Raw genomic sequence first — 27,486 nt, 5'->3', positions numbered from 1 at the left:
TCTCCCCTGTTCCCCTGCTTTTGCTTGGTCGCACTCTGAAACACTTGTGTACGAGCACGAGATAAATAAAATACCATTTCATTTCATTACACTACTTTTTCTGTTACTGCTGTTCTCATAATACTCGTAATGAAGACCACTGTGTCTCAGGTCGAATTGAATAGCGCAAGTTGTAATAAGCACTATGGTGGGGCGAAGAAACAACTAAAATAGGCTTTTTTTCAGAAAGGGGGATGGACAACGCACTTTTGGATTTTCTCTACTCTTCTCTTGAGCAAAAACTAAAAACGTCACTCAGTGGTAAAGTTACTCAAACAGTAAAGGTGATAATGTCTTAAAGTTGTATGAATTAAAAAGTGAAGGGCTTCATTCCGAGGTCGGCGGTAACCCGCCGGTGCTACCGGCGGATTCCCGCCAACCTGGAAACACTAAATCCGCTGCCTGACTTTCCGGTGCCAGCAGGACATTCCAGGTCTCTGCGGAGCGGGAAGTCAGGAGATGGGTTTGGTAACTCCCCATTCCCGTGGAGTCCCAAAGGACTCCATGGAAGTGGGGAGACGGAAGCACCGGCACCGTTGCTAACAGTGTCGGTGCCTCCATGAAAAGTCTACCTGCAGGGGCTGTTGCACCTGGCAGGTCTGACCCTGCAGGCAGACTCGTGGTGTGACGGTCCGGAAACAAGGGTGCCGGTAAGCTTACCAGCACCCTTGTTTCCAGACCGCCACACTTGGAATGAGGCCGGAAGTGTCCAAAAATAAGGTTGTGAACAAAAGCAGCAGATATCTTAAACGTTCTTGGTGTGGGCTTTCACTGGCCTTAACCCACACTTCAGTGTTTCACCCTTGCTTTTGGGCAAAGGATTTACAGGTTTAATGAACCCTGTTCTGTGTATCTGACAGGAAGTCTTGCCCACGGTAAGGAAATCACAGATCCAAATAAGTCTCAAAATCCTAGCCACTCCCCTCGGCCAATGTAGAACGTAAAGACATTTTGATATAGGTTTTCTTGGTTCTCCAGAACGCTGCCCTTTTAGCTACTCCTAAAGTATATTTTCAATCCCCAGGTTATATGGCACAGTCTCATTCCTCCAGCATCCTAAAGTCTGCACTGGACCGACCTGATTCGCTGGAACCTTCCTGCACTTAATATCTGTGTGGTTCATCTGTTCTCCTCCTACCTTCTCAGGTTGAGTAGGTTGAGCTACCCCTCTAGCTTTTCTCAGTCACCCTTACAAGAATGGTTCTACCCTTCTCCAGCCTCCTAGCCTCCTTTACTCTCAATGACTCATCTCCACCAACCCCCTCAATTTCACTGTCCATATATGGAGCCCACTCTTCCTTCAATAGCCTCAACGCTCTCCTTCCACCCTCCAATGTTCTCCTTCAGATGATGTTACCTCCCTCCTCCTCTAATCTCCTTAGTAGTCTACCGCAACCTCCAACTCTCATCCAGATGGTACCACCTCCTCCTCCAATTGCCTCAATACTCTCCCTCCAACCTTCAGCTCTCTCCTCCAACATCTACTCTCTCTTCCATCTCCCCTCGCAATAGGCCTCTAGCTCACCAACTTTCTCTATACACCTTCCTCCAGTTCCTTCTCAAATGCCCCACACTTAAAGATTGAATGGGCTGCTTTATACAGTGTGGTCTCTTTGTCTCTTAGGTGACACTCATGGACATGTATTACACATGTGTAATGTTGGTTGTGCTGTCCTGTGAAACTTTGAATCTGCATCGCTTTTGTGGTCTGTGCGAGTATAACTCCTAAAGGAAAATGTTTCCCTTGGTAGGAGTGCCCTGTCTTCCGAATGTTGCAACTTTGTTTCCTTAACATGGAAGCCTTAACTTCCATCACTGGGTACTTGGATCTGACTAAAGAGGTGAACTGCTCTCTAAGAGGGTTCTCTGAATATCCACCTGGTAGGTCATTGGTATCTGTGGAGATGGTGAGTGTGTTAGAGCTTTTGGGACTTCTCCCTGCCTTAGTGTGAGGGCCTAGTTGGGCCAGTCTGGGGATCCAATGTGCACATCCTGCAGCATTGACCAAGCTGAAGGGGGATCAACAAGAGCATATATGGAATGAGTACATGTTTTTTTGGTACTTTAAGGAGCCCTTACATATCTCAGTGTAGGGGGTTGTTGCAACAAAAGCTGACATTAATGGAGAGTCGATGGGACGATAACCTTATATCACATTGAGTGAAGGTGATAGCAAACACCTTACTGATGGGCTGCAGTGAGTTGCCCTTTTGTTTTACTTATTTGTATTTTGGTTATGCTCGATTGAACTCATACCTACGCTCCCAAGGTTTACACTGACAAAACTCAGAACAGCTATTTCATTTTGCATAACTGGTTACTTTCAAGAGGAAACTTTCAACTTCATAGGATCACCCCCCTCAGATAAAGCTATCCATTTTTCTAACAGTATTATGGTCATATAATCTTGTTTTTAGTACGGATACAATCTAAACACAACACAAAGAATTCTAGAAAGACAGCAATATACCACCATCAGGGGGAAATGGTAAGAGACTTTTGGATATTCTCCAACTGTGATTATTCTTTAGCTTGTTTTTCAATAAACAAATATCTAATTATGATATCCTTGTGCAGAGAAAATTGACAACTTAACTTGAAAAAATACAATATGATAATAGCAATGTTACAACTGCGCATTAAAGCGATTGGGCAGTTTCAATCAATACAACTGACGTGCCTTATGTATAACTGTTTGGGCGCAATCAATAGAAGAGGCATAATCCATGCATATTTGTAATGGTTCCCAGAATGGAATGATTGTGATTTCGTGAAAACAGTAACAAATTGTAGCACAAACTATAGCGAACTATAATGAATCGCAAGTATTTAATGTAAATGATAACCTAGTTTATTCACACCAATACACATAAACACTTCTAAAGCATTTCCTATGCTATGACAAGTGCAGTTGGCCAGGTTGTATGTGTATCTGTCCACCAATACAAGCAGCCTAACAACCTAGTGTATGCATTCATTGTCTGCAGTTCTTTGGCACATAGCAACAATTGGAACTGCAAGCCTATATATTTTTCAAGTTTAACAAGGAGTATGCCCAGTGATTTCACTTAGAAATTGTGCTGACTCGGGAAAAGATGGGCCCTTGTGGTTGTAGCCTGGGATTTGGATCTGCTGGTGCCCATCTGCATGAGCTGAGAGTTAGTAGAGAAACCCTTGTATAAGCATCACATTGATCTCCATGCGCACAGTGAGCATCGTATGAAGTGCTTTGTGATGAACAGTATCAGAACCAGTAGACATGGATCATATTTTGATCACTTTTATACATGATGAGGATTATTATGACTAATATCATTATTATTATTATTATTATTATTATTATTATTATTATTATTATTATTATTATTATGTTATTTATTGTGCGTGGACCTAGTTCCGAGAAGCAACAGAACGCTTTACAGAGGTATACACCAATACAGATACATAACGGAGTGCTTTACAGAGGTATACAACATTAAGGATGCTTAACGGAACGCTTTTCAGTGGTAACAACAGAATTGATATACAGTGGGTGGCAAGATACAGAGAGGGACAGAGGAGGGGTACAGCTGTACCGTGTGGTGGGGAGGAGAGGGACCGGTGGCATCTAGCAATTCAGGTGGTGAAAGGGGTGATGTGATGGCCTAGGTGTTGAGGAGAGACTCCTTGAAGATGTGGGTCTTGAGTTCTTTTCTGAATTGTAGGAGTGTGGGGGTGAGTCAGGTGCCTACAGGGCGTAGGTAGAGAAGGCTTGTTTTCTGGTCCTATCCTACTTGCAGTAGAGGTTTTCAAGTCTGCATGTGTCCTGGCTTCTGGTGGTGCGATGTCCGCCAGAGATGCAGAGTTTCTCCACAAGGTAGCTGAGTGACTTGTGGGGGACTGCCTTATAAATGATGCAGCAAGACTTGAAGGTGGATCTTGCATGCAGTTGGAGCCAGGGAAGGACGATGAGGGACGGGGTGATGTGGTCATATCTGCGTAGATCCTTGATGAGGCGTGCTACCGTGTGTAGGACACTTCTCAGGGGTACAAGGGACGATGACGGGAGGCCTTCAAGGAGTGCATTGACCCATCCATGTGGGACAGGACCAGTGCTTTAAAGGTGGATCCAAAGCTGTCTGGAGGGAGAAAGGGCTTGACTATTCACAGGAGGGAGAGCTGATACCAAGCTGTCTGAGTTTTCTTAGCTATGTGTGTCTTGAAGGAGAGGTGTTTGTCGATGTCACAACTGAGCTACTTGGTGCAGGAGGTCAGCTCTGGTGTGAAGTGTTCAGAGTTCATGCTTGATAGCCAGGTCTGTACATCTGGGCATTTGGTGTTGTTGATGAGGAGTAGGAATTCGGTCTTGGAGGGGCTGAGCTTCAAATATGCAGTGGACATCTAAGACTGGCTCAGTGAGAGGAAGGTTTTGAGCCTATGGATGTCCTTGATGGAGTTAATCCTGAGCTGTAGCTCAGAGGCATCAGCGTATTGGTGGATGTGGATGTTGTATGTGGCTAGGAGGGCTCCCAACGGCTCCTTGTATAGATTGAAGATCACTGGGGAGAGGAAGGAACCCTGCGGGACTCCACAGGTGACGGGTAGCATTGGCGATCTAGAGGAGTCCATCTGAACAAACTGCTTGCAGTTGGCGAGGTAGGACTTGAACCAGCGTAGGACAAGGGTGCTGATCCCCAAGTACTGATGTAGGGTGTCCATAAGCACCTGGTGGTCTACTGTGTTGAAAGCGGCCAAGAGGTCGAGTAGAACCAGGAGGCAGCGGTGGCCTTCATCAAGGATGTTGAGGGTGTCGTCGACCACCTGTCTGGTTGCTGTCTCTGTGCTGCATCTGCTTCTGAATCAGGATTGGTAGGTTTGGAGGAGATTGTTGGTGTCGATGTGCTACTGCAGTAGTGCGGCTACCACTTTCTCGATGATCTTACCTAGGAAGGGAATATTGGTGATGGGGCGATAGTTACCTAGGTTGTTGCTGTTCATGATCTCCAGGTAGGGAAGGAGAGCTTCTGCAGGAAGGGTCTTGAAGATGGATGCTGGGAGGATGTCATCTGTATACAATGTGGCTTTGAGGGTGGCAAAGGTTTCTAGCAGGTCCTCTGACGACAGTGTCTTGAATGTTGTCCATGGTGTGGATATTTCATGAGCAGGGACCTGAGGATGCAGAGCTGGCATCTATGTGCTGGTGAATCTTGCTGATTTTGTTGATGAAGAATGCGTTGATGGTGGTGGATTTTTCGATGGAGTGTGATATGACAAGGTTGGGTAGCAGGATTACGCAGTGGTTGACCGATATGAAGAGGGCTCTGCTTTTGTTGTCGGCTTCTGCTATGCTATCCTGAAAGTAGGAGGCCGTGCCTGTGTTTATTAGTTGTCTGTGGGTTTCTCAGAGTTCCTTGAGGAGCGCCAGGTCAGATGCAGTCCTGGAGCGGCGCCAGGTTTTCTCTTGTTTCCTGATGACTCTTTTGCTGAGGGTGAGTTCTTGCATGCACCAGGGTGCTGAGGGTTTCGGTTTGCAGGTCCATTGTTTCAGAGGTGCCTGTTGATCGATGGAGGCTGAGAAGGTGGCTTTGAGGGCTTCCAGTAGAGAGTCGCAGTTTGGTTGGGGCTGTTCGGTCCATGTAAAGTGCAGGTTGGCACGGTCTTCTTTGAGGGCTTCCACTGGGAAGTTCTTGTATGACCTGAAGGTTTGTCTGCTGGGTTTCTGCTGGGAGTGCTTGACTGGGGTGGTGTGCAGGATGTTGAAAGGAATGACGAGGTGGTCAGACCAGTCAAGCGGTAGAGGGGAGCAGTAGTGGAGTGAAGATATTAGTTCGAAGATGTTATCTTTCTCATGTGTTGGGTCTTTTGTTTGTTATGTGAGGCAGAGGCTGTCGAGAAGGCGGAGAAGAATTTACTTTATTGGTTTGGTGGCCTTGTTGCCTAGAAGGTCTAAGTCTCAGAGGAAGATGTGTGCGTGCATGAGGGACATGGTAGTGACCAGTTCGGTGAAGTCTCTGATGAAGACGGTGTTGCGTTTCAGTGGTCTGTAGATGAGATGGAAGGTGACTGTGTCCATCGGGGAGAGTGCGAAGTGGCAGGAGAGGACTTCGAAGGAGCCAATGTTGTTGATGTCAAGTCTAATGTAGGGCCACAAGGTCTTGTGTGACTGCAAGGCCTACGCCTGTCTTGTTTGGCCGATCCTTGTGTTGGATGCTGTAGCTGTTGGGGACACAGACGTCTAGGATGTGGGTGGAGGTGGGTATCAGCCAAGTCTCTGTGATGAAGATGGCATCAAGGTTGTGTGTAGTGATGAGGTCAGCAATGTCTGCTGCATGGGTGATAGCTGATCAGACCTGTGTTGTTGCGGTGAGGGGCTGATGTGGGTGAGGATGGCTTCATGGATGACCTGGATGGTTGTTGTCTGCATCTTGGCTACATTGATAGGTCTTTAGTAGGTTGATTTAAATGATCGTATCAAGAAATACTTGATACAAATAGTCAAACATCCTCTCTTGCTCTGAATGAATGATTTTCACCTCCGTTAGAGTTCTCCAACTTGTCTATGAATCGAAATATTATAACTGGTAGGAAAACCATCATGGAAGTTAAGTATCATCATCCTAGATGGGAAGGTCTGTTTGTCTCCTGCTTTTCTTTGTAAATCCATAAAGGAAAAAAGATATTTGAATGCCATGCACCAAATCAAATGTGTTACCTACCAGTGACGAGCCGGCAGCTGCAATTGGCTAAAATGGGATAATTACATGGGATAATTATATGCAATTATACGTTTTCAACAGTTATAAAAATCGGCTGCCCAAGCTTTGCTTCATCTTAAGCGACATCAACACATCCGTTCTCAGTTATATCAATTACACCGGCTCCAAGTGGCAGCCAGTGTGAAGTTTAGGGCTTTTTGTATGCCACACAGCACATGCTATAGATGCAACCTCTAATTCTAGAAAGAGAAATCACCACACTATTCTTCTTCCAATTAACTCAGATCTAAATCCTGCTATTACACATAAGGAGTAAAGATGGCCTGGTCCTCCTTTCTCCACTGTAAAAATCAAAACGTGGCATGAACTCACTTTGTGGTTATGGGCCACCGAAGACCAGAAGCCAAAATGTTATCTTTGTAAAGCTAATCAAGATTAATTAATCTCTGCTCAGACAATGGCATCAGGAGACCGCCTTGCTGGTGACATTCACTCTCTACAAATAGCCTGTAACATAACATAACACAACACAACACAACACAGCACCCTGAAAGACTGGCTTAATGATGCTTCTTTGCAATTCCTCATGCAATCAATTACACTAAAGCAGGGGTCTGTGGCTTCTCCAGATGTTTTAGACTACAACACCCTCCAGGCCTAGCCAGCATAGCCCAGGGAGAAGATCATGGTGGTTTTAGTCCAAAACATCTGGAGAGCCAAACCTGAAAATAGTCAAACCCACAGCCCGTTGCTACCCTGCACATAGCAAATACCCACATTGGTAAGGTTATATTTAAGAAGCTTTCACTATTAAAATAATTGTCTGGCTCATTGAATGTACTTCTAGATTATGCAATGTAATGTTGGACCACAACACTGCAGAGTTAGAGTTCACCTACTATGACGAACTTTCAGACAGTCATCAGTGCATCAACATATGTAACAGCTTCAGTTTAGAGCAGCGGTCTTCAAACTGGGGGGCCAGTACTTTCTACCCGTGTGGAGGGTTGTCAATGTTGCTGGCAAGTGACGATGTTACAAATGCATTAGTTAATATGTGGTTATGATGGATCACTGATAAAGCTTGATTGGGTTCCCATTATTGTTTTCGTTCTTAGAGTGGATGAGTGATGGACATCTATTGTGTCCTCAAAATGAAGTTGATTTCTGCTTTTTTTGACCATCAGGGGCCAATTACAGAAACATTGCATCGGCTCAAGTGCAAAGTTGAACAGTATTAGCACAAGGGCAAAGTTTGCCTTATTTTTAAAATCACTGGGACATATTAGAAAGCCATTGCACCTTGAAAAGTGCAGTTTGGCACATTAACAGCACCATGCCAAAAATTGCCCTAGCGCAAAAAAAATGCATTTTCAATATATTTTTGCACCAGGGCAAAGTTTGCCCTAGTGCTAATACGGAATGGTATTAACACTAGGGCAAACTTTGCCCTGATGAAAAACTGCATCATAAATATATCTTTTTTGCAGTAGATACAATTTTGCCCTGGTGCTTTTAATATGCCAAAATGCACTTGTCATGGTGCAATAGATTTCTAATGTGTCCCAGTGTTTTGAAAAATATGGCAAACTTTGCCCTAGTGCTAATACCGTTGCAAGGTTCCTGTAATCTGTCCCTCCAAATTTGGTTTCTAAGCGCGGATTGGGGATTCAAAACTCTGTTGTTCTGCGCAGTCTTGCTTCCAAGAACAGCACGTTATCCCTGTGCTATCCCCATTTCAGATATGGTTGTAAAAGTGGTTATTTTAGATACCTCCCATTTTTAAAATACCACCTATTCACAGGTACACAGGAAGTACTGCAAGGGATAAATGCAGCACACATATATACCCCGCGCCGTGCATACTCCATGTGAGCGTAATCTGTAATTAGGCAGTATTTTTAATCTAAGGTATCACTTGTCTTGACCACAACCAGCAAACCTGTAATGAATGTGTCGTGGAATCTCGTTAATTATGTTAAGAAGTTAATTAGTGAAGAATTAAAGGTGTACCTGAAGAAGCATGAGATCATTTTCGAAACCATTCCAGCTGTAGCAAGGGTATGGAAAACTTTTTACCACCTTAAATTTCTGTTGTTCGGGTTCCTTCCTTGAAATTGAGTGAGCTCCAAGAATTACCTCGGTTGTTTTTGTTCTGAAATGAAAGAATATTTTGTTAATATTGGATTGACACAGCTGTCCATTTAAAATTGCATGCCTTTTTTATGGGATTAACACCAATATGGACTGTAGCCTTTTCATAAAAAGCTGTACATGGTAGGTGTTCAGTGGTAAAAATGTCAAATCCACTGGAACAGACATTATAACCCTGTTTCATTTTGAGTGCACTGTCCAATGGTCAATCTGCTGGATTTACAACTGAAAATAGATCACCCTTGGTTCAGTGCCTCATCACCCGCTCACAGTGCCTCAGTACGCCATTATTGCCTACGGCGCAACACTTCCATCCTACCCAACCTACTCACCATGGTCCCGCGCATCACCTGCCTCACAGAAGACAGTGCAATCTACAGTGTCTGCAGGCATCCCTTGGCATGCCACACAGCAAAACACAACAGATCTTATATTCCAAGTCCCCAGAGCATACATGAAGGTGCTAAAGACAGGCATAATGCGTATATGCCTATCTTAACATCTTTGCGTACGCACCAGAACATTTTTGTGTTTTTTGTGGATGAAGGGGGGAACACAGAAAAGAATTACTTTTCCACCTCCCTATTCCCCTCGACCTCAAAAAAACATTTGGCTTAATGGTAACATGATATTTACATGCTAACGTAAAACCAATGGATTCCTCTAAATTCCGCCTGCTTTTTTGAAGAGCAAAAACTAGGTGGATTCCATAGGAATCCATTGTAAATGCTGGCTACCATGTGTACACAAATCTTAGAGTGATGCCAATTCACGAGAATGCCAGGGATAGTGGAAGTGATATCACACAGCCTTTGCTCCCAATGTCATCACAGGAAGGGGCATCATAGGAATTGATGTTGTGTGACCTTTCACAATAATTACACGATAAGAAAATGTATCAAAAGCACAAAATGTTTACAAAGCAGACAAAAAGATATTTTAGTTGCCCACGAAATATTAACTTGCAAAATTCCATGGTATGTGCCAGTGGCACACCGAGTAGAGTCATGATAGATGGAAATCACAGCCCTCACATACCATTGTAGTCTCATAATTCCAGGCTCTGCCATTATATTGTATGTATCTTTCGCTTTGTCCAAGAACTATCATTTTATGCAAGTCATAGCATTATCGACCAGGCAAAGTCATCAGACACCTCTTACAGCCTAATATGCCCAAGTGGTGCCATCAAATGCCAAGTGTAGCCTCTGCCTGATGTATACCCCATATAGTAAACAGGTGCAATCAATTTATGCTAGAAACAGCCTCAAATGCCCAGGTGCGGACATCATTCCAGGTGAACTCCCATACACCCATGTATAATCATCTTATACCAGACACAGCCCTGCATGCCAGGTGGAGTCATCATGTGCCAGGTGCAGCCTCATATGCCCAGATACTGCCATCATGCTGTTTCTGCAGACTGTGTTAGAACGTTACATACAATGTTAAATGTGATATAAAGGTAACTGAGGTCCATTTAAAAACTCTTTCCTGCCTGGAAATGTATTAAGATAGGATACACTTGAAAGGAAAATATATGTCAAGTGTCACAGATGGCACACACATTTGCTCTGAGAACCAAGGACAGTTCAAGGGTTTTTTATTACCTCTTGTGTGGGCGCCAAGGCCGTCCCTCTCTGCATCGCCTCCCTTGGGATCCGTAATCCCAGGTTAGTGCTACCGAACAGTAACCCCTACTGTCTATGAGCTTGTCTTATACAAGCAATGTCTCCCTATTACGCCGGCGATCTCAACTACTTCAGGGACTTACTAGCTGTCCCTACTCTATACAAAGGTTAGTAATCTAATAGTGTTTGGAAACATGCCCTGCACGTATGCTGTCAGTCGGGTTCACTCACGCTCACACTCACCTTTTCCTTTCTACTCTCCCTACTTGACACTTCCTTTTACTCCTCTCACCACTTTTCTGTCCCTCCAATGTTTCACTCCTTGTAGCTCTCGCCTCCACCATTTGATGTTACCACTCCTCTGACTCCAATTCACTTCTACTACCCTCCTCGTCACTTCTCTAACTGCACTATCACTCTCCTCCTCCCACCACTACTAAACTCATCTTCCAACTACTACTACTCTCCCCTTCCTAATACTACAAATCTCTTCCTCCCACTACCACTACTCTTTTCCTTCCACTACTATTACTGTTCTCCTCCTTCCACGACTACTACTCCAATACTCCTCAAACTACTTTTACTACCCTCCTCCTCCCACTACTACTACTTTCCTCCAACTACTACTCCTCTCCTCCCACCACTATTACTTTCCTAACCACCAGTGCTGCTCAAACACCCTCCTTCCACTCTCTACCAACTACTTCTCATGAACTACTTATTAATATACTTATTAATTTACTTTACGCAATCACCACACAAACACACACGCAAACTGAAGTACCTTTATACTCACTAAATGATACCCCACCTTTTCAAACAATAGTCTGCACACTCCACCATTTCCTCCTATTGGTCTCTTGGTCTCTTGGTCTGCCTCCTTTTCCGCATCCTCTGACCTCAACCAGACAGCTCCCATTTCCTGTTTCCTGTCTTCTGCTTAAATGTCCCTCCCTCTTTCCTGGTTGTCCTGGTAGTGTAGGAAATCCAAGGAAATTATGTTGGTGCACTGACCATTCGCTGCGGCAAACGGCTCCATTTGAGGTATCCATGTAAGTCCTCCAGCTAGACTTTTTCCCCTGTCGTGTATCTGGATTGCTGGCTTCCTGGAGGGTTGTTAGCATTCTCTGGACTATTGGGCTTTGTTGGTTTGGTACGGATGTGGGGCAGTCATTGATGTGTGGCATTCGGCTGCCCGCATGACTCATCTTCTCTACAAAGCATGGAAAGAGACTAGCAAGTACCTGATTGGTTAGGCATGTTGTGAGACAAAGGTGTACTGATGTAAAGCATGCAGGCACCGGGGGAAGGGATAGAAACCTGGTCATCCCAACTGCCTCTCAGGGTCAGGACTTGCCCATGATTACTTGTTGTCAAGTCTTTGCCTACCTCTCTTGACAAGGCCAGAATACTGATCTTGTCACAGAAGAGAGTTTGGGTATGTTCCCAAATGCAGTTTTCTTTAAGAAGTGAACTCATTTATTTCTAACACATTGTTGGTCTTATATTTCTTCAAAGAAACACATTGCAGAGAAACAATGAATGGCATGCTTAATTAAATGAAACTTTAACAGTAACTTCACATGCACACAAACACACACACTCCATACTAAGGAAAAAGGTGATGGGCCTCATTACACGAATGGCGGTAAGGATTTACCGGTACCGGTAAAATACCGGTACCGGTAAATCCTTACCACCTTACTACGAGGTCCCTTTGCCGGCTGGGGGATTTAACGCCTGCTTTTTGCAGGCATTAAAATCCAACCCGCTAAGGGACCTCGGAGCTAATTACGGCACCGCAAAATTGCGGTGCCGTAATTAGCGCCTTCCCCATTCCCATAGAGCCCTATGGGGCAGAAATGGGAATGGGGAAGGGCAATGGTGGAAGGGGGATTTACCGCCCCTCCAACCTTGCAATGGGGCGGTAAATCCCCTTTCCGCCAAGGCGGTGCCGGTATTTTACCGGCATGAGCCATGGCGCTAATAGCGCCATGGCTCACCGCCTACCGTGTAATGAGGCCCGATGTATGCTTAGAATGATGGTTGTTTTTTGGTGCAATGTGCCCCTGCCCAAACGGAAATGGACGAGCACCTCCTCCATTTAGAAAGGGCCTTTGTACAGTGTATCTTTCAGATAGAAATTAATTTTGACAACTGCCCTTTTTTGGATGCATAACCACAATTTTAAGGGAACAGGCTTTAGGGTTCCCTCAGTGAGTAAGTTGTGAATTTTGTAAACAGTAGGGTAGTTTCAATCATGGCTTCCTCAAATAACCAGATTTCATGGTCTTAGTTAGAATCTACCCTTTCTATAGCCGAATTACACAAGCGACACAGTCTGTCTTGATATGGTATCCTCGTTCAGGTGCTCATGTGTCTCTAATTGGAAGTATATTGAACCTGAAGTAAGCAATACATAGGAAAATGGAGCATTGGGTGTATAACTGTGGGTTGCAAACGATCTATAGATTTATTTTAACCGCAGTATGGACAAGCACATATCGATATCCCAAACGCAGGTTTTGTTTTTTAAAATGTGCACTCCCTTAGGGCAAGCCACCAAGGACATGGGCCTCATTACGACCCAGGCGGTAAGGGGTTAACAGCGCCGTAAAAGGTGTCAGCGCCGTTAAACCCTTACTGCCTAATTACGAGGTCCCTTTGCGGGTCCCGACCTTAACGGCTGGTTTTACCAGCTGTTAAGGAAGGAACCCGCAAAGGGACTTTCGAGGTAATTACGGTACTGCAATTTGCGGTACCGTAATTACTGTCTTCCCCATTCCCATTAAGCCCTATGGGGGCAAAAATGGGAATGGGGAAGGGCCAATGGTGAATGGGGAATTACCGTCCCGCCAACCTTGGAATGGGGCGGTAATTCCGCCATTCACCATGGCGGAGTTGGTAAAATACCGGCGTGAACCATGGCGCTAATAGCGCCATGGTTAACGCCAGGGTCGTAATGAGGCCCCATGTCAGAGAGTCCTATGGAATTAGTTGTGCATAGATCTAGCCTCAAAACAGGTGTACTGAAAGGAAGGAGATGTTTAGCTACGAGACCCAGTTGATAGTCAGGCTGGGAAAGAGTTATGCGCATGGATAAAACGAGTTAACAGCTATGAATCAGCCACTCAAACCTCAAGAATGGCAAGTCTAAATCCAGTCTTAATGCCTCCAGTGGTACTGATGAAGGAACTCTTAAAACATACCTTAAGATCTTACCCTCAAGAGTATCAAGCCATTTTGTTTTGGCTTCTGGTATAAAGACTGCTTTGTATAGTATTCCCGGTATGATGGACGTCGATAGATGGAAATTAAAGCCTCTATATTAAAACCGCCATGCTTGCAAATACATTTTCTTAAGACCAGCCATTTTTTTAATGATCTTGGTACAAACAAGTCACTACAGAACTTAAAGCTTGATCGAGATTGAACCAGAAAATCCTAGTTAGATATAGTTGTCCACTACTTCAAAGGGTGTTGCGTTGATTTTCCAAGAGAAATGAGTGGCTCATTTTGATTAGCACAGAGCTTTAAAATGTTGGTTTTGCTAATATTAATGACTAAATGATTCAGGTTGGCATATTGAACCAGGGCATCAATCAACCCTGAAGGCCAATTGGTGTATGGTCTAATAGTATTGTATCATCAGCGTAACCTAGCCATGAGATAGGTTCACTGGCAATCGAAGGGGGGAAATTGCCAATTGAAGGGGGGGAATTGCGTGCAGAGCTAATGGCTTGCACCACATCCGAAATATATAAATTAAATAAAAGAGGGGCAAGAACACAAGCCTGCTTTAAACCTATGTTTAATAAATTGAATGTCCAAAATGTCAAAGTCAAAACCCCCACTCTGTTCGTATGGTTTAGTTGGGTAAATTGGGGGCTGACAAGTGGCATCACAACAAAGAGCAGTGGTGGATTCTACCCAGGTAGCCTCAGGTACCGCGTTCTTATCCCGTTGGTGAATAGCAGCTGAGTGTTTCTTAATGAGTGACCAGAACCTTTTTTTTTGTCATTGCTCCGCAACAGATTAAATGAAAATATCCTATTATTAGCATTTGACATAGAAGCTTCATGAGCTCTGAGCCAGTTTTTGTATCTAGTAGATAGATTGCTCAGGCATTTGCTTTTTTCTTCAAGAGTTAGCTTTGCGTCCTTTTGGATGGAGATTCTGGCTCGACGGGATCCCCTCTTTTTATTTTGAATTAGCACATAAGATAAGCCATATCGTGTATATTCCTCCTTATTGACAGAGGGCTGAATTTTTCCCCAAAGTGTTCATCAGTAAACATAAGTTTCCTCTATTATGTCTCCTTAGCCAAATAGATATGACGGTTTCATAAGTTACAAAGAAACTAGAAAGCTTTTTGACACTGCAATCAGTCCAAATAATGCGAGTACATTGAATAATAGGAGTAATTATAGTTGCAGTGTAATTTAGATTAATAGGAGCAGTTCAAATTATAGACCATATTAGAGTAGCATGGTCGCTAATATTATTGTGCCGAATGTCAAGGACACTTTCATCGCTCGCAAAGAGTTTGGTCAACAAATATATAGTCCAACAGGAAGAGACAGAGTCATTAGTCTATGTTGTATGGGGCGATGATACAGATGGATTCTTGACGTTCAGACACAATAAATCAGGAGCATAAACAAGAGGACCCCACTTCAAACAGCTGGCGGAATAAGACTCCAAAATATCGGATTCCATCAAAGGCAAATCAGGAGTCACTCTAGCGACTGGGTGAGTCTTTAGTGAAGGACTTTTAAAATCACCTGCTATAACTGTAGACCCATTTGGGCATAATTCATACCAGTCAGTTAACAATTTGTCTAAAATACAAAAGATCTCGTAATCACCAATTGGAATATATACATTTAGCACAAGAATAGGCTGACAAGCATTACTCAGGAAAGAAATAATTGCGGGTAATACATAGAGGGAGTTAGGATCGGGCGGAAAAGGGTTTGATGTCATAGTGGGATCGGGCTCCAATGGCCAATCCACCCTTAGGGCGACCTCTAGCAGACAGGGTGACTTTGTGACATAAAATTCTATACCCATCAGGATGGAAACTATCTGTGAGCCATGTTTCCTGCAATAGAAATATGTCAATGTTGTTTATGTGAGAAAGGCTTTAGAAAAGAACTGTGGCCTCTAGAATTCCAACACATCCAATTTATATGTTTCACCTTAGTAGTGAGTCAGTTACAATACACTCTCAGCGTATCGGGAAACCACTGAACCATTTCTTGCTTGGCTAATACAGGTGCCTTTAGGCACAACAAAGAGAATTTAAGGCTAGTTCTTTCAGAGGCTGAGACTTCGGGGGCAATGGAAAAAGGAAGTTTCGCTGTCGTGGAATTATAACCGATGGCAATACTAGTGTTAGTAGTCTATTTCCTACAAAACAGTAAATTCAAGCATAGATTAAATAATGTGGTGGTGGAGAAGCATGAAAATGAAGCTATGTCAGGGGAAACAAATTTGATTAAGGGCCAATTATATGGGCTGCCAAAAGTCGGTAGTTCGATATGGAGCATGTCCTTAGACCTGATATCAATTAGAGTTGGTGTGTGAGACCACAATTCCATTAAATAGGAAGCGGGTCTTCATGGCACTTAGTCAGAGGTTTATTATTGGCAGAAGAGTTGATAAAATTGGTAGAATGGAGAACCTCGTTAGTAAAATTGGAAGTAGTGATTAACGGTAACTCAGGCTGAGATGTTGTAACTTGCGTGGGATGAGTAGAATCTTGGTGGGTGGTCTCCATTGATGGGCCATCAGTGATAGTATGAAGTGCTACTGGGTTTCTTATCGTAAGTGTTCCTTGCTGCGTCTCACCGCGGTGAGGCTCGTGGGTGGATAGCCATTTATCCAAGGGACCATGCAACAGAGCCTTCTGCGTAGTGCTGTCACCTTGGACATTCATTATTACCACTTTCTTTGGCAAAGCAGAGTTGCTACTGGAAGGAGGTTTAGGTTGCTGCATATTAGTAATAGTTGGGCCAAATGTTACTCCTGGCCGCACCTCGGGCTGGCTTCGGGTGCGTTTATTAGGCTTCCACCTACGGGGCTTACGGGAACAATGCCATAACTCCGACATTTCTTCAACTGCAGAGTGAGTTGTTACCTCAGTTGCAGGTGAAGAAGTGTTGCCTAATAGGCCTGTGTGGTTATTTGTCGAATGAATATCAGTACATTGTGGCAAACTGAGTGATACAGACGGAGTATTAATGATAGTAGTTACTTTATCGGTTACCACAGTAGACCCTGGCGCAATGTCTCCTTGAGAGATGTTATTTTGGTAATCCAAGATGATGTTAAGAACTTTAGCCAAAATAAACTTTAACTCACATTGTTCTTCTGTGATACTAGAGCATAATTTGAACCGTGCATTTAGTTTGGACACATAATTAACATCGGAAGTAGGTGGGAAGTGCAGATCCTTGTTACCTTTTATGAAAGATATGGGGCCTCATTACGAGTATGGAGGTAGCCATGGTGCTATTAGCGCCATGGCTGCCTCCATACCGGGCTCCAATACCGGGTTACTGCAATGAGGAATTACCGGGTCATTCCGACATTGGAGGACCCGGTAATTCCTCCTTGCAGTAACCCATCCCCATTCCCATTTGAGCCCCTATAGGGCTCAATGGGAATGGGGAGGGAGCTAATAATGGCGCCGTTAATAACGGCCCGTTATTAGCTCCCTCTTCCCCACGCGGGACCCGCTAAGGACGCCTGGTTTTACCAGGCGTCCTTAGGGGGTCCCGCAAAGGGAACCTCGTAATCGGCGCTCCCGTAATGCCGTACCGGCACCCTTCATTACGGGAGCACCAGGTTTATAATGAGGCCCATAGTCTCGGATATTAAAATGCTCTCGTCTTCACTAAATGAATCTGAGAAGTCCGATGACGAGGCCAGCATTTGAAGGTCAGGGGTAGCTGATAAATTCGAGCCTAGGATGTTGTCAAACCCAACAGTCCCGTTCGTAGGTGCTGTTGCACCGCCTAAAGAGTCCCTCCAGATGACCAGGCACATGTTCAAGAGAGAGTGATTGTTGTCGATGGAAATGAAGCCAGGGCTTAGGTTTCCCGCTACTATCTCCTGGTTAGAAGATGTGGGGATTACCATCAAGTCGATAGAAGCAGTGCCTCGTTCAGATCTTTTTTTTGGACAGAGAGGGGCGATCTTATCTTTCTTAGGCTTTGTAATTGCTGAGAGGGACCTAGCAATAGTTGGACTGCAAACGCACTTTCCCCCATTTCTCATTGCGCTACGTAACATGTATTTATGTCGTTTAGCAGATTTCATGAGAGCACCCGCTCAAGTGAGAGATAAACAATGTAACAGGAACTACTCACCGTGACAGTGTGGATGCTGTGCTAGGGTCCAAACAGGCAGATCGGTCACAGGGAAAAATCCACATGCATGCCCTAGAAAGCAAACTCTGCAAGAGGAGGAGGGACCTACCCACAGCTAAACACAGTGAACACTTCACACCCTCCTCCTTGGTTGAAGAAAACATAAAACCTGACTGTTTTGCTAAGGTTCGCATAGTGGTTGAAGAAAACATAAAACCTGACTGTTTTGCTAAGGTTCGCATAGTGTCGGCACAGGGCACTCCAGAATTCCAACCAAGCTGCTCCCAATCAAAAAATTCAGAGGAAAGAACCTCTGAGCGCTGGGAACAGCGTAAGCTAAGTGTCAACCTTCCTACATTTTGGCTGCATTTCGTGATACAAGTGGAATTTTACCCAGCCAATAAAATTGATTTGTTTAACCAATCATATTGCATTTTTTATATTTGAAAAATGGATCTGTGAATTAGATGGCCCATATAGACATATGTAAAAGTCTTCAAAAATGTTTCCTTTTTAAAACATAAAACGCTGGAGAGATGTTCTTCAAATATGAAAAAGCACACCTTCATGGAAACGATTGACCACTCTGCAAAGGTCTGATGCAAAACCCTTCCAGCATGTTATTTCTGTATAGCACAAATTGTCCATGGAAAATTAAATGGGAAAAACAACTTTTGGGACCTCCACTACAACTTTAGCCCCCACAGACACATGTTCATCAAAAATGTCCAGAATAATTCAAAGGCGCATGTATATTTTCTTGTCAGGTTTCAGACAGATCTGTTGAATAGCACCAAACTCACAAGCATCTCAAACTTGCCTCTTCTTAAAGAAACAACTATAATTATTGGATTGGTCAAAATTCTATGGCTAATAACTTTTGACCCGTTGAAAGAGTCAGCATGGCATTTTCACCCAAACTTGTCTGGTCCAGCACCGCCAAAATTGGAAAATGACGTGTAAATCTGTCCAACGGTTCAAAGGACATAAATTGTAAAGAAAAAGGACGCTTTTGACTTTTTTGATTGGTTTTCCAATAGGAATAATTCTCAATTTTTAGACAGCCGTGCACCCTGCACTTCTGGACGCATGTTCACCGGGATTTTTCAGATGCGGCAGAAAGCCCGCGAGTGCATCCCTTTGTGTGAGATGGAAAACCCCCATCGTGTAGAGGTTCTGAGGCTCAGAGGCCCTGAGCAGACATACCCTAATGGTTTGTACAACAACTCCATCTGCAACTTTTATATATGCCTCCTCTAACTTATTTCCCAATTCTGAGACACCCAAATTAAGCTTTTTTGCTATCAATGGCCACGTGTCTGCAAGGCCTCTGGGGAAATACGTCTCTAATATCATGAAACGTTTTTCTATTATTTATTCACCTTTTTTCTGTATGGCAACTCGAGGGCAGTATACGTTTCATGACATAAGAAAAAAATGACATAACACAAGAGATCACATAACGTGAAATGCCATGTGTGACTTACATGTTGCAGTGAGCTGCTGTCAGCACCCATCTATCTTTGACCAAGATCCCTCCACATGTTTTAGAGCTGCTTTTTATGAAAGCCATGTAAGGCCTTGAGTGTGGCCTCGCCGCAGCTCCTCCAGAGATGTTCGTGGATGAAGCTGTGGAGAGGAAAGGATGAATGGGCAAACATGTAAACATCAGCGGCGAACTTCACATACGTTATCATAGCCTATAACGTTAAAGAACACATGTCATCGCTTGAGACTTGTCTGTGAAGCACTGGGGAGAGGACAGAGGCAAGAAGGCGAATGTTTCGAAATGGCAGCTCGTCCTCGATTTGATATGCTTCACATGTGCTGATGGCCTCGATTTGATATGCTTCACATGTGCTGATGGCGCCGTCTTTTTTGGGAGGCCATGGATAAAATAACCTGAAAGAATGACGAAGCACCTACGCTTCCATCGTCTGCACAACTACACGCTCACCACAGTCCAAGCTTTTAGATCTGCAATGTTGTCTTTCTTCCAGTGACTAACTCGTCAATTCATACTCATTAAGAAAAGTTTAATTCATCCGGTTGTAGCGTCGAAATATATTCCGTTTAATTCACCTAACAAACTTACACAATGAAACTACAAGACATTCCCCAGCACTGTTTAGATAACTATTCTGTGAAACTGAACTGTGATCTAGTGCCTCAACGTGAAGCCAACAATTACCCTCAAGTGCCATAAGGGTAAGAGTGGACTCACTGCTGGTGCTGCACCAGACGGGAACCGGAGTCAACTGTCAAGTGTGGGGGAGGGGCAAAAAACACTATGGCAGGAACATTTTCCAAACACATTTCAAATATGACATCATACACACTGACGCACCCACACATACTCTAACAAGCATGCTGAAAGGCATAACAAAGGAAGCACAATATTACACACTTCCCTCCTTGCCATAACAGACAAGATACAGACAGGTACGAAAAGTCAGATACAAACAACAACCTGAGCAGACTGCACGTTAACAGAATATCCCAACACCACCTCAGAACAGAGTATCGACTCCCAAACAATCCAAAGGTATTCATGCACCCTACACACAGAAACCAGGCAACAAGGATAGTCCATGAGGAAACCAACTGCCACTTGAAAACCAGCACAGAGAATGCAGACACCAAAGGACTTGCGATCACCCATCAGGCACTTACCAAAAATACACACCATGCCAGTGTTAAGATCGGCCAAGTATAGCAATGGAAGAAAATACTCAATAACGGAGTAACTCCAAGTGCACGAGAAAACACAGATTTATTCCAGTACAAACAGCCGTTTGGAAAGCGTACCAAAGGCAATCTCAAAATGGCATAAGGAACACGTTTTTAAACAAAGAAATAGTCATAGCTCACGTCATAGTTAGTATAAGCATAAAAAACATATTCTCATTTTTCATTTGTTAGAAGACTATAGTACATATAGTTATCTATAAGTGAACCTTTTTACTATGGGTCCTTCTACAACTAATAACTCCTCCTAGGTTCAACCTTTCTATAATGATACATTTTAATCTAACATGCTGTTGATTGGCATTCCACTACACTAGTCGATAAGAGGAACAGTGTTTGATTGGCCAGTTATGTGCTCATTGGTCTCTGCGCTTTTATGAAGTGCCAAAATACGTGGCGAGGAAGGAGAGGTGGGCAAACCACTATCATCCAGTTTAAAGACGCTACTCCCTGCTTTTTGCCAGGCCTGACGACTTATCTGCCAGTCTGTCTGTGACCCTGGTGTGCTGTCTCTGTGTCTGGATGGACTAGGAAAATGGCAAGTGCACTATCTAATTGGGCCTGAAAAAATGACCATTGTTCGTATTGCGTGGTAGAGGACCAGTGTTCAGGGCTCAAATTCATCTATTTGTTGGACTTTCTGCTATCCTAACCTGTGTGTACTTTTCTTCGGCAGCCACTCGAGGCACTGTGTACACATTCATTATGGGATCACTTGGCACAGTAGCTACTTGCACCAGACATTCAAGGATATGTGTGTTTCTCACTGTTACCCAAATGTGACCTTTAGAATTGCATGCTGTGTCCTCTGGGAAACGTTATCTGGTCTGGGTTCAGCTTCTAAGCAGAACTCCCTTCGGCGCCCTGACGTGGGGCTACTGGCTGAGTTTTGTGAGTTTTGTGAGGCCTGGACAGTTTGTGTTAAGCAATTTTATGTCAGGGTGCAGTATTTCAGAATTGAGGCCTTGCAGGGTTGGGTCTGACTAATGGTTTCACTTATCTTCTTTCTCCACCACATTGTGTTCTTCTCATCTTGTATGTTAGTCTTCTTTGTGTCTACATGTGAGTGTTCTCTGTGCCTGTGACCATTTAATTATTCCCTGCCTATATATGCAGCAAAATGCATCCTGTCACCCTATTTAAGTCGCAGCAATCTATTCTACTCCTAATGGCAACTACATGGCCCTTAATATTTTGCTAACGACTTACTGAACCCTTCTCAGCTTATACTTTCGCTCATACTTGAGAACAGGTGGGGCCGCTGCGGGTGTGGCCTGACCCTGTGCAACTCTCATCTCAATTAGCACCGCAGCTATGTAAAAGGAGCACAGAGCAATTGATACAACAGAAGACAGAGTTATCTGCCCAATGCACCTGTCCACAAAGGCATAGCTAATGAGGTTACACTTGACCTCAACTGGCTGCCTCACAACCCCATCTAGGAAAACTGACACAAACATGCAACCCAACCAATCACAACGCAGTACACCTGATAAACCACTGACAGGCAGCACAGTTCACACCAGCCCACTTTTAACACTAGCTAACAGCAACCAGGACATGTGTCTCACTAATAATGTGATGGATGCAGCTGTAGAACTGTTAACCAAACTCTGCACCCAGAGTGAGCTCCAGTAGCCCCATCACACACACAGACTACACAGAACCTCAGCTCCAACACTGAATTACTAAAGAAGTAAGATTATTGATAGAGGTGGGCAAGCTTTGTTGCTTCTTTTAGATCCGTCGGCCGCTTTTGATCTTGTTTATCACACCATCCGGGCCAACAGATTAATACAAGTGGGTGGCTGTTCGAGTTCTGCAGCCAACGGGTTTAGATCCTTCCTTGACCCCCGTAATGTCTATGTAGCCAAGGATAACATGCATTCTTCTAAAGCAACATTTACCTGTGGAGTTCCACAGGGATCTTGCCTGTCACCTTTACTCTTTAATGTGTACATAAAACCTCTGTGTGACCTCCTGTCCTCTCTTAGTGTTCGTTTTGCTAATTATGCAGACGACACCCAGATAGTGATTGAACTCTCAGGTCAGTACAATAAAGACCTTGAAATGATCAACATCATTTTCAATAACATTCAATCTTGGATGGCCAAACACTCTTTAGCATTAATAAAAAAACAGAGCTACTGAAACTTGGTAAACAAATGAAACTTAAAAAGTTGGATTAGTCCTACAGAAGTTCCCTAATTGCAAATAACTAGATTAAAGTTTCTGATCACGTGAAAACCTTGGGATCTATTTCGACCCTCACCTCTCCTTTGCAAAACATGTGCAGCACCTCAAATCCTCTTGTTCCAATTATATTCACCTGCTATGGCAACTCTGTCCCTTTCTTTCAGAAGCAAATAGAGCGGTGTGTGGCATGTGCCGACACACCTACATCTCCAGCACCCTCTGGAAACTGCACTGGCTCTCGGTTAATCAGCTAATCAGACTTAAAGGCATCATGATTACTCATAACTATTTAACAGGCTAGGAACCTCACTATCTCTCGACAAGAATTTCTAAAATGCCTATACGTTGGAATCTCAGGTCAAATGATATGATATGATATGATATGATATGGCATTTGTAACGCGCCTATACACAAGTGTTTCAAGGCGCGACGAGGCAGGGAGGGGGGAACAAGGGGAAGACAGACAATGATCCTACTAGGCCAGGTGTCATTCAGACCGCGCAAGTGCAGGGGTAGGGGGAAGGGAAAAAGTGCAAGGGGAAGGGGGACGGGGGGAGTGCAGTACAAATAAGTAGAATAGAAATAAAATATTAAATAAATAGGGCCAGCTGGTGGCAAGTGCAAGGTAAGTGCAGACAAGTGCTGGGGGGGGGCTGTAGTGATACAGAGACAGTCCCGCAGTGCAGGGGTTGCCAGGGAGGCAGTGCAAGTGAAGAGTGACTGGGCCCAGGACCGAGGTCGGTGAGAGTGGCCCAGTTGCAGAATCAGTGGTGGTGAAGAATTTAGCAGGGGAGAGGGAGAGAGAAAGCAGAAGTGAAGAGGAAGGTTTTGAGGTGCTTCCGGAACCGGAGATGGTTCTCCTCAAGTTTCAGGGAGGCAGGAAGGCTGTTCCAGAGGGAGGCCCCTGCCGCGGAGAGAGATCTAGCCCCAGCTCGTTGCTTCGAGAAGCGGCTGACCCTGAGGGAGTTGGAGACGGATGACCGTAGGGCTCGGGAAGGAAGATATTTAGGAAGAGAGAGTTGAAGGTATTTAGGCCCCAGGCCCCAGAAGGCCTTGTGGACAATGCAGAGGGTTTTGAACTTAATCCTCACAGCCACTGGGAGCCAGTGTAGAGATTTCAGTCCTGGAGAGATACGGTCCCTGGGCTTGAGGCCAAGGACAAGTCTCGCAGTTCTGTTCTGGATGAGTTGCAGAGGGCGGAGAGTGGAGGCAGGCAGATTAAGATAGAGGCTGTTACAGTAGTCTAGCTTCGAGAGAACCAGGGCTCGGGAGACAGTGAGCTTCTGGGGGAAGGAGAGGAAGGGAAGAATACCTCTGAGGAGGTGCAGCTGGTAATGTGACTTCTTAGAGACGTCAGATATATGAGGAGAGAAGGAGAGTGTGGAGTCGAAGATGACCCCGAGGTTTTTTGCCTTGCAGGTAGGAGCAGGAAGAGGGCCAAGAGAGGCCGGCCAGAGAGCTGCAGGGAAGGAGGGAGTGGGTGTGCCGATGAGTAGGATCTCAGTCTTACTAGCATTAAGGCAGAGGTCATTGGCAGCACACCATTCCTGGATAGCAGACAGACAGTCAGAGATGAGGGAGTGAGAGGAGGAGGCCGAGGGTAGCCTGAAAATGAGCTGGGTATCGTCCGCATAGCACTGAAAGTTGGGGCAGAGGGCGGCGATGCGGTGGGCAAGGAGTGCCAGATACTGGTTGAACAGCCAGGGAGAGAGATTAGATCCCTGGGGAACGCCACAGGTGGAGAAAAAGATGTCAGAGAGTAAGGACCCAAGTTGGACCTGGGAGGGTCGATTGGAAAGGAAAGAGGTCAGCCACGCCAGAGCCTGACCAGTGATACCCAGGTTATCACAGAGCCGGTTGAGCAGGATGGCATGGTTGACAGTGTCAAAGGCAGAAGAGAGATCGAGCAGAATGAGAACACACAGAGTGTTGGAGTCGAGGTTCAAGAGCAGGTCCTCACGGATGTTCAGGAGAGCAGTTTCCGTGCTTCTGGCCGCTCTGAAGCCAGATTGATGGTCATGGAGACTATCAACAGCTTCAGCATGGAGGTTAAGCTGGGAGATGGCCAGTTTCTCCAGGAGCTTGCCCAGGAAGGGAGTGATGGAGATTGGGCGATAGTTAGCCGGACAGGAGGGGTCGGCAGAGGGTTTCTTAAGGAGAGGGTGCACAAGGGAGTGCTTGAGGGGGGATGGGAAGACTCCAGAGGCGAAGGAGTTGTTGCAAAAGTCAGCCAGGGCAGGAGCCAGGGAGTCGATGTGGTCCTTGATAGTTTTGGAGGAACAGGGGTGAATCTGTTTAGACGAGACTTTCATAGATCGGACTTGTCTGGAAACCTCGTCAGCAGAAAAAAGGGGAAAGGCAGAGAAGGAGGGAGGAGGGGTGGCTGCAGAAGGGCCAGAGGAAGAGCAGGGAAGAGAGGGGGGGAGGTGATAGGAGGAGAGTGAGGACAGGATGTCCTGAGTTTTAGAGATGAAGTGGGAGGCCAGTGCAGTGCAGAGGGCCTGGGAGGGGACAGGAGAGGTAGAGACTGCAGCAGGGTTGGCAAGCTCCTTGCAGATTTTAAAGAGTTCAGCCGAGTTGTTAGATGCCGCAGAGATGCGTGCTTGGATAAGGGCTCTCTTCTTGGTGAGAACAGAGAGACGGTATTGCCTTTGGAGTAGGCGGCAGGCCAGTTTGTCAGAGGATGAACATGAAGCACGCCATTTCCTCTCTGCCACCCTGCACTTGCGTTTTAGGGTGACGAGATCCGAATCATACCAGGAGTTACATTTGGCTTTGGGCTTCAGGCGGATTTTCATGACAGGGGCAAGGATATCAAGAGTATCAGATATAGCAGAGTGGAGCAAGGAGAGGGCTGTGCCAGGGTGGGAGTCAGCCGAAGGGGGAGGGGGGGCGAGAAGGTGGCAGCGAAAGCCGCAACTGACACGCGCTTCATGGGTCGGATGACCGAGAAGGTGGGTGGAAATGGTGGGGGTGGCTTTGCCTGTTGGGTAGGGAGGGTGAGGTGGGAGGATAGGAGAAAGTGATCACTCCAGGAGAGAGGAGTGGAGAGAGGGACAGAGAGGGGAAGGTCAGAAGAGATCAGAGCATCAAGAGTGTGCCCTGCAGAATGAGTAGGCCCAGACGGGAGAATAGAGAGTGAGAGAGAGTCGCAGAGGTCACGAAAGAGTCCAGTGGAGGGACAGGAGGCATCTAGGTGGATGTTGAAGTCACCAAGAAAGAGGAGTTGAGTGGTAGAGGACAGGAGTGAGGAGGAGAGGTCAGCCCACTCAGAGAGGAAGGAGGAAATTTGACCAGGTGGCCGATAGATAGTAGCCACGGTAAGGGAATGGCTAGGAGAGAGAGAGAGTCGGCATACAAGACATTCAAAAGAGGAGTAGGTCTGCGTAGGAGTGACAGTGGCAGGAATCCACTCAGGGAAGATAAGGGCAACACCCCCCCCTGCACGGTTGGGCCTGGGCACAGAGAGGATCTTGTAACCTTCAGGTAGGAGTGCGTCAAAGCTCGTGACAGAGCTGGCTGTGAACCATGTCTCAGTGAGACCGAGGACGTCAAGGTCCAGTTCCTCAAGAAGGCGACAGATATCGGAGGAATGCTTGATGGCAGAGCGAGAGTTAAGAGTGGCAAAGTGGAGAAGGTTGCCATCCTTGAAGGACTTCCGGGGAGGGGTACAGATCAGAGGTACGCCCTGCAGAGGTGTAGAAGAAGGAGGTGAAGTGGGAGTGCGAGAGGAGGCAGGGAGGGAGGGTAGAGGCAAGGTAGCCGAAGACAGGGGGGGGACAGCAGGGGAGGAAAGGAAGTTGATGAGGCGAGGGAAGCGTCTATCAAAGAGGTGAAGGTTGGCCTGAGGGCCTTGGACCAAGACGGTCCCATTAGCGTAGACATTAATGATGGCCTTAGAGGAGCGGAAGGGGGCCAAGAGGACATCCCAACGGGTGCCACCATTAATGGGAGAAGAGGAAAAAGGAGAGAGCACAGAGACCATATGAAGGGTCCATAGGTCAGGTGAAGGCACGAAAAAGAGGATGTCAGTGAGAGTTTCCTTAGAGCAGGCACTAGTGTAGGTGTCAGCGATAGGGAGGCCTGGGTTGGAGACCAGGATGTCCTTTTTAAACTTTTTCCTACCAGATTTAGTGAGGAGAGCAGGATAGTCAATAGAGAAGCAGTTAGAGAAGATAGGCGAGATAGAGAGCACCATGGAGTAGGAGGGAGTGTGGGGGCGGGAAGACAGACGATACGAGAAGCACGCAGGCAGGACGTGAGCGGCAAGCCCAAGTTTACCACATTTCAGAACAGTGAATGAGTATTAGGTACAGAGGCCACCTAAGTTAGAGAATCCTGCGAGGGGAGAAAAAACCCAAGTTTACCACATTTCAGAACAGTAAATGAGTATTAGGTACAGAGGCCACCTAAGTTAGAGAATCCTGCGAGGGGAGAAAAAAAAACCCAAGTTTACCACATTTCAGAACAGTAAATGAGTATTAGGTACAGAGGCCACCTAAGTTAGAGAATCCTGCGAGGGGAGAAAAAACCCAAGTTTACCACATTTCAGAACAGTAAATGAGTATTAGGTACAGAGGCCACCTAAGTTAGAGAATCCTGCGAGGGGAGAAAAAACCCAAGTTTGCCTCAACTGTGGAACACAG

General features: G+C 45.4%; 1 protein-coding gene across 1 annotated transcript in view; it reads right to left on the bottom strand.

The window, feature by feature from the left end:
• The window catches only part of LOC138511533 (granzyme A-like), a 156,534-nt gene that overhangs the window by 67,557 nt on the left and 61,491 nt on the right, over positions 1–27,486 (bottom strand). The window contains exons 2-3 of the mRNA XM_069627271.1: positions 19,383–19,524; positions 8,748–8,889 (exon numbers count right to left, since the gene is read on the bottom strand). Of these exons, the coding sequence (XP_069483372.1) occupies positions 8,748–8,889; positions 19,383–19,524 (284 nt within the window). The remainder of the gene's footprint in view (positions 1–8,747; positions 8,890–19,382; positions 19,525–27,486) is intronic.

The sequence above is a fragment of the Ambystoma mexicanum genome, chromosome 6p, assembly GCF_040938575.1.
Source record: "Ambystoma mexicanum isolate Mex_15411 chromosome 6p, UKY_AmexF1_1, whole genome shotgun sequence".
Lineage (NCBI taxonomy): Eukaryota > Metazoa > Chordata > Amphibia > Caudata > Ambystomatidae > Ambystoma > Ambystoma mexicanum.
Note: the sequence above shows the minus strand (reverse complement) of the source record. Positions and strands in the feature narration are given on the sequence as shown.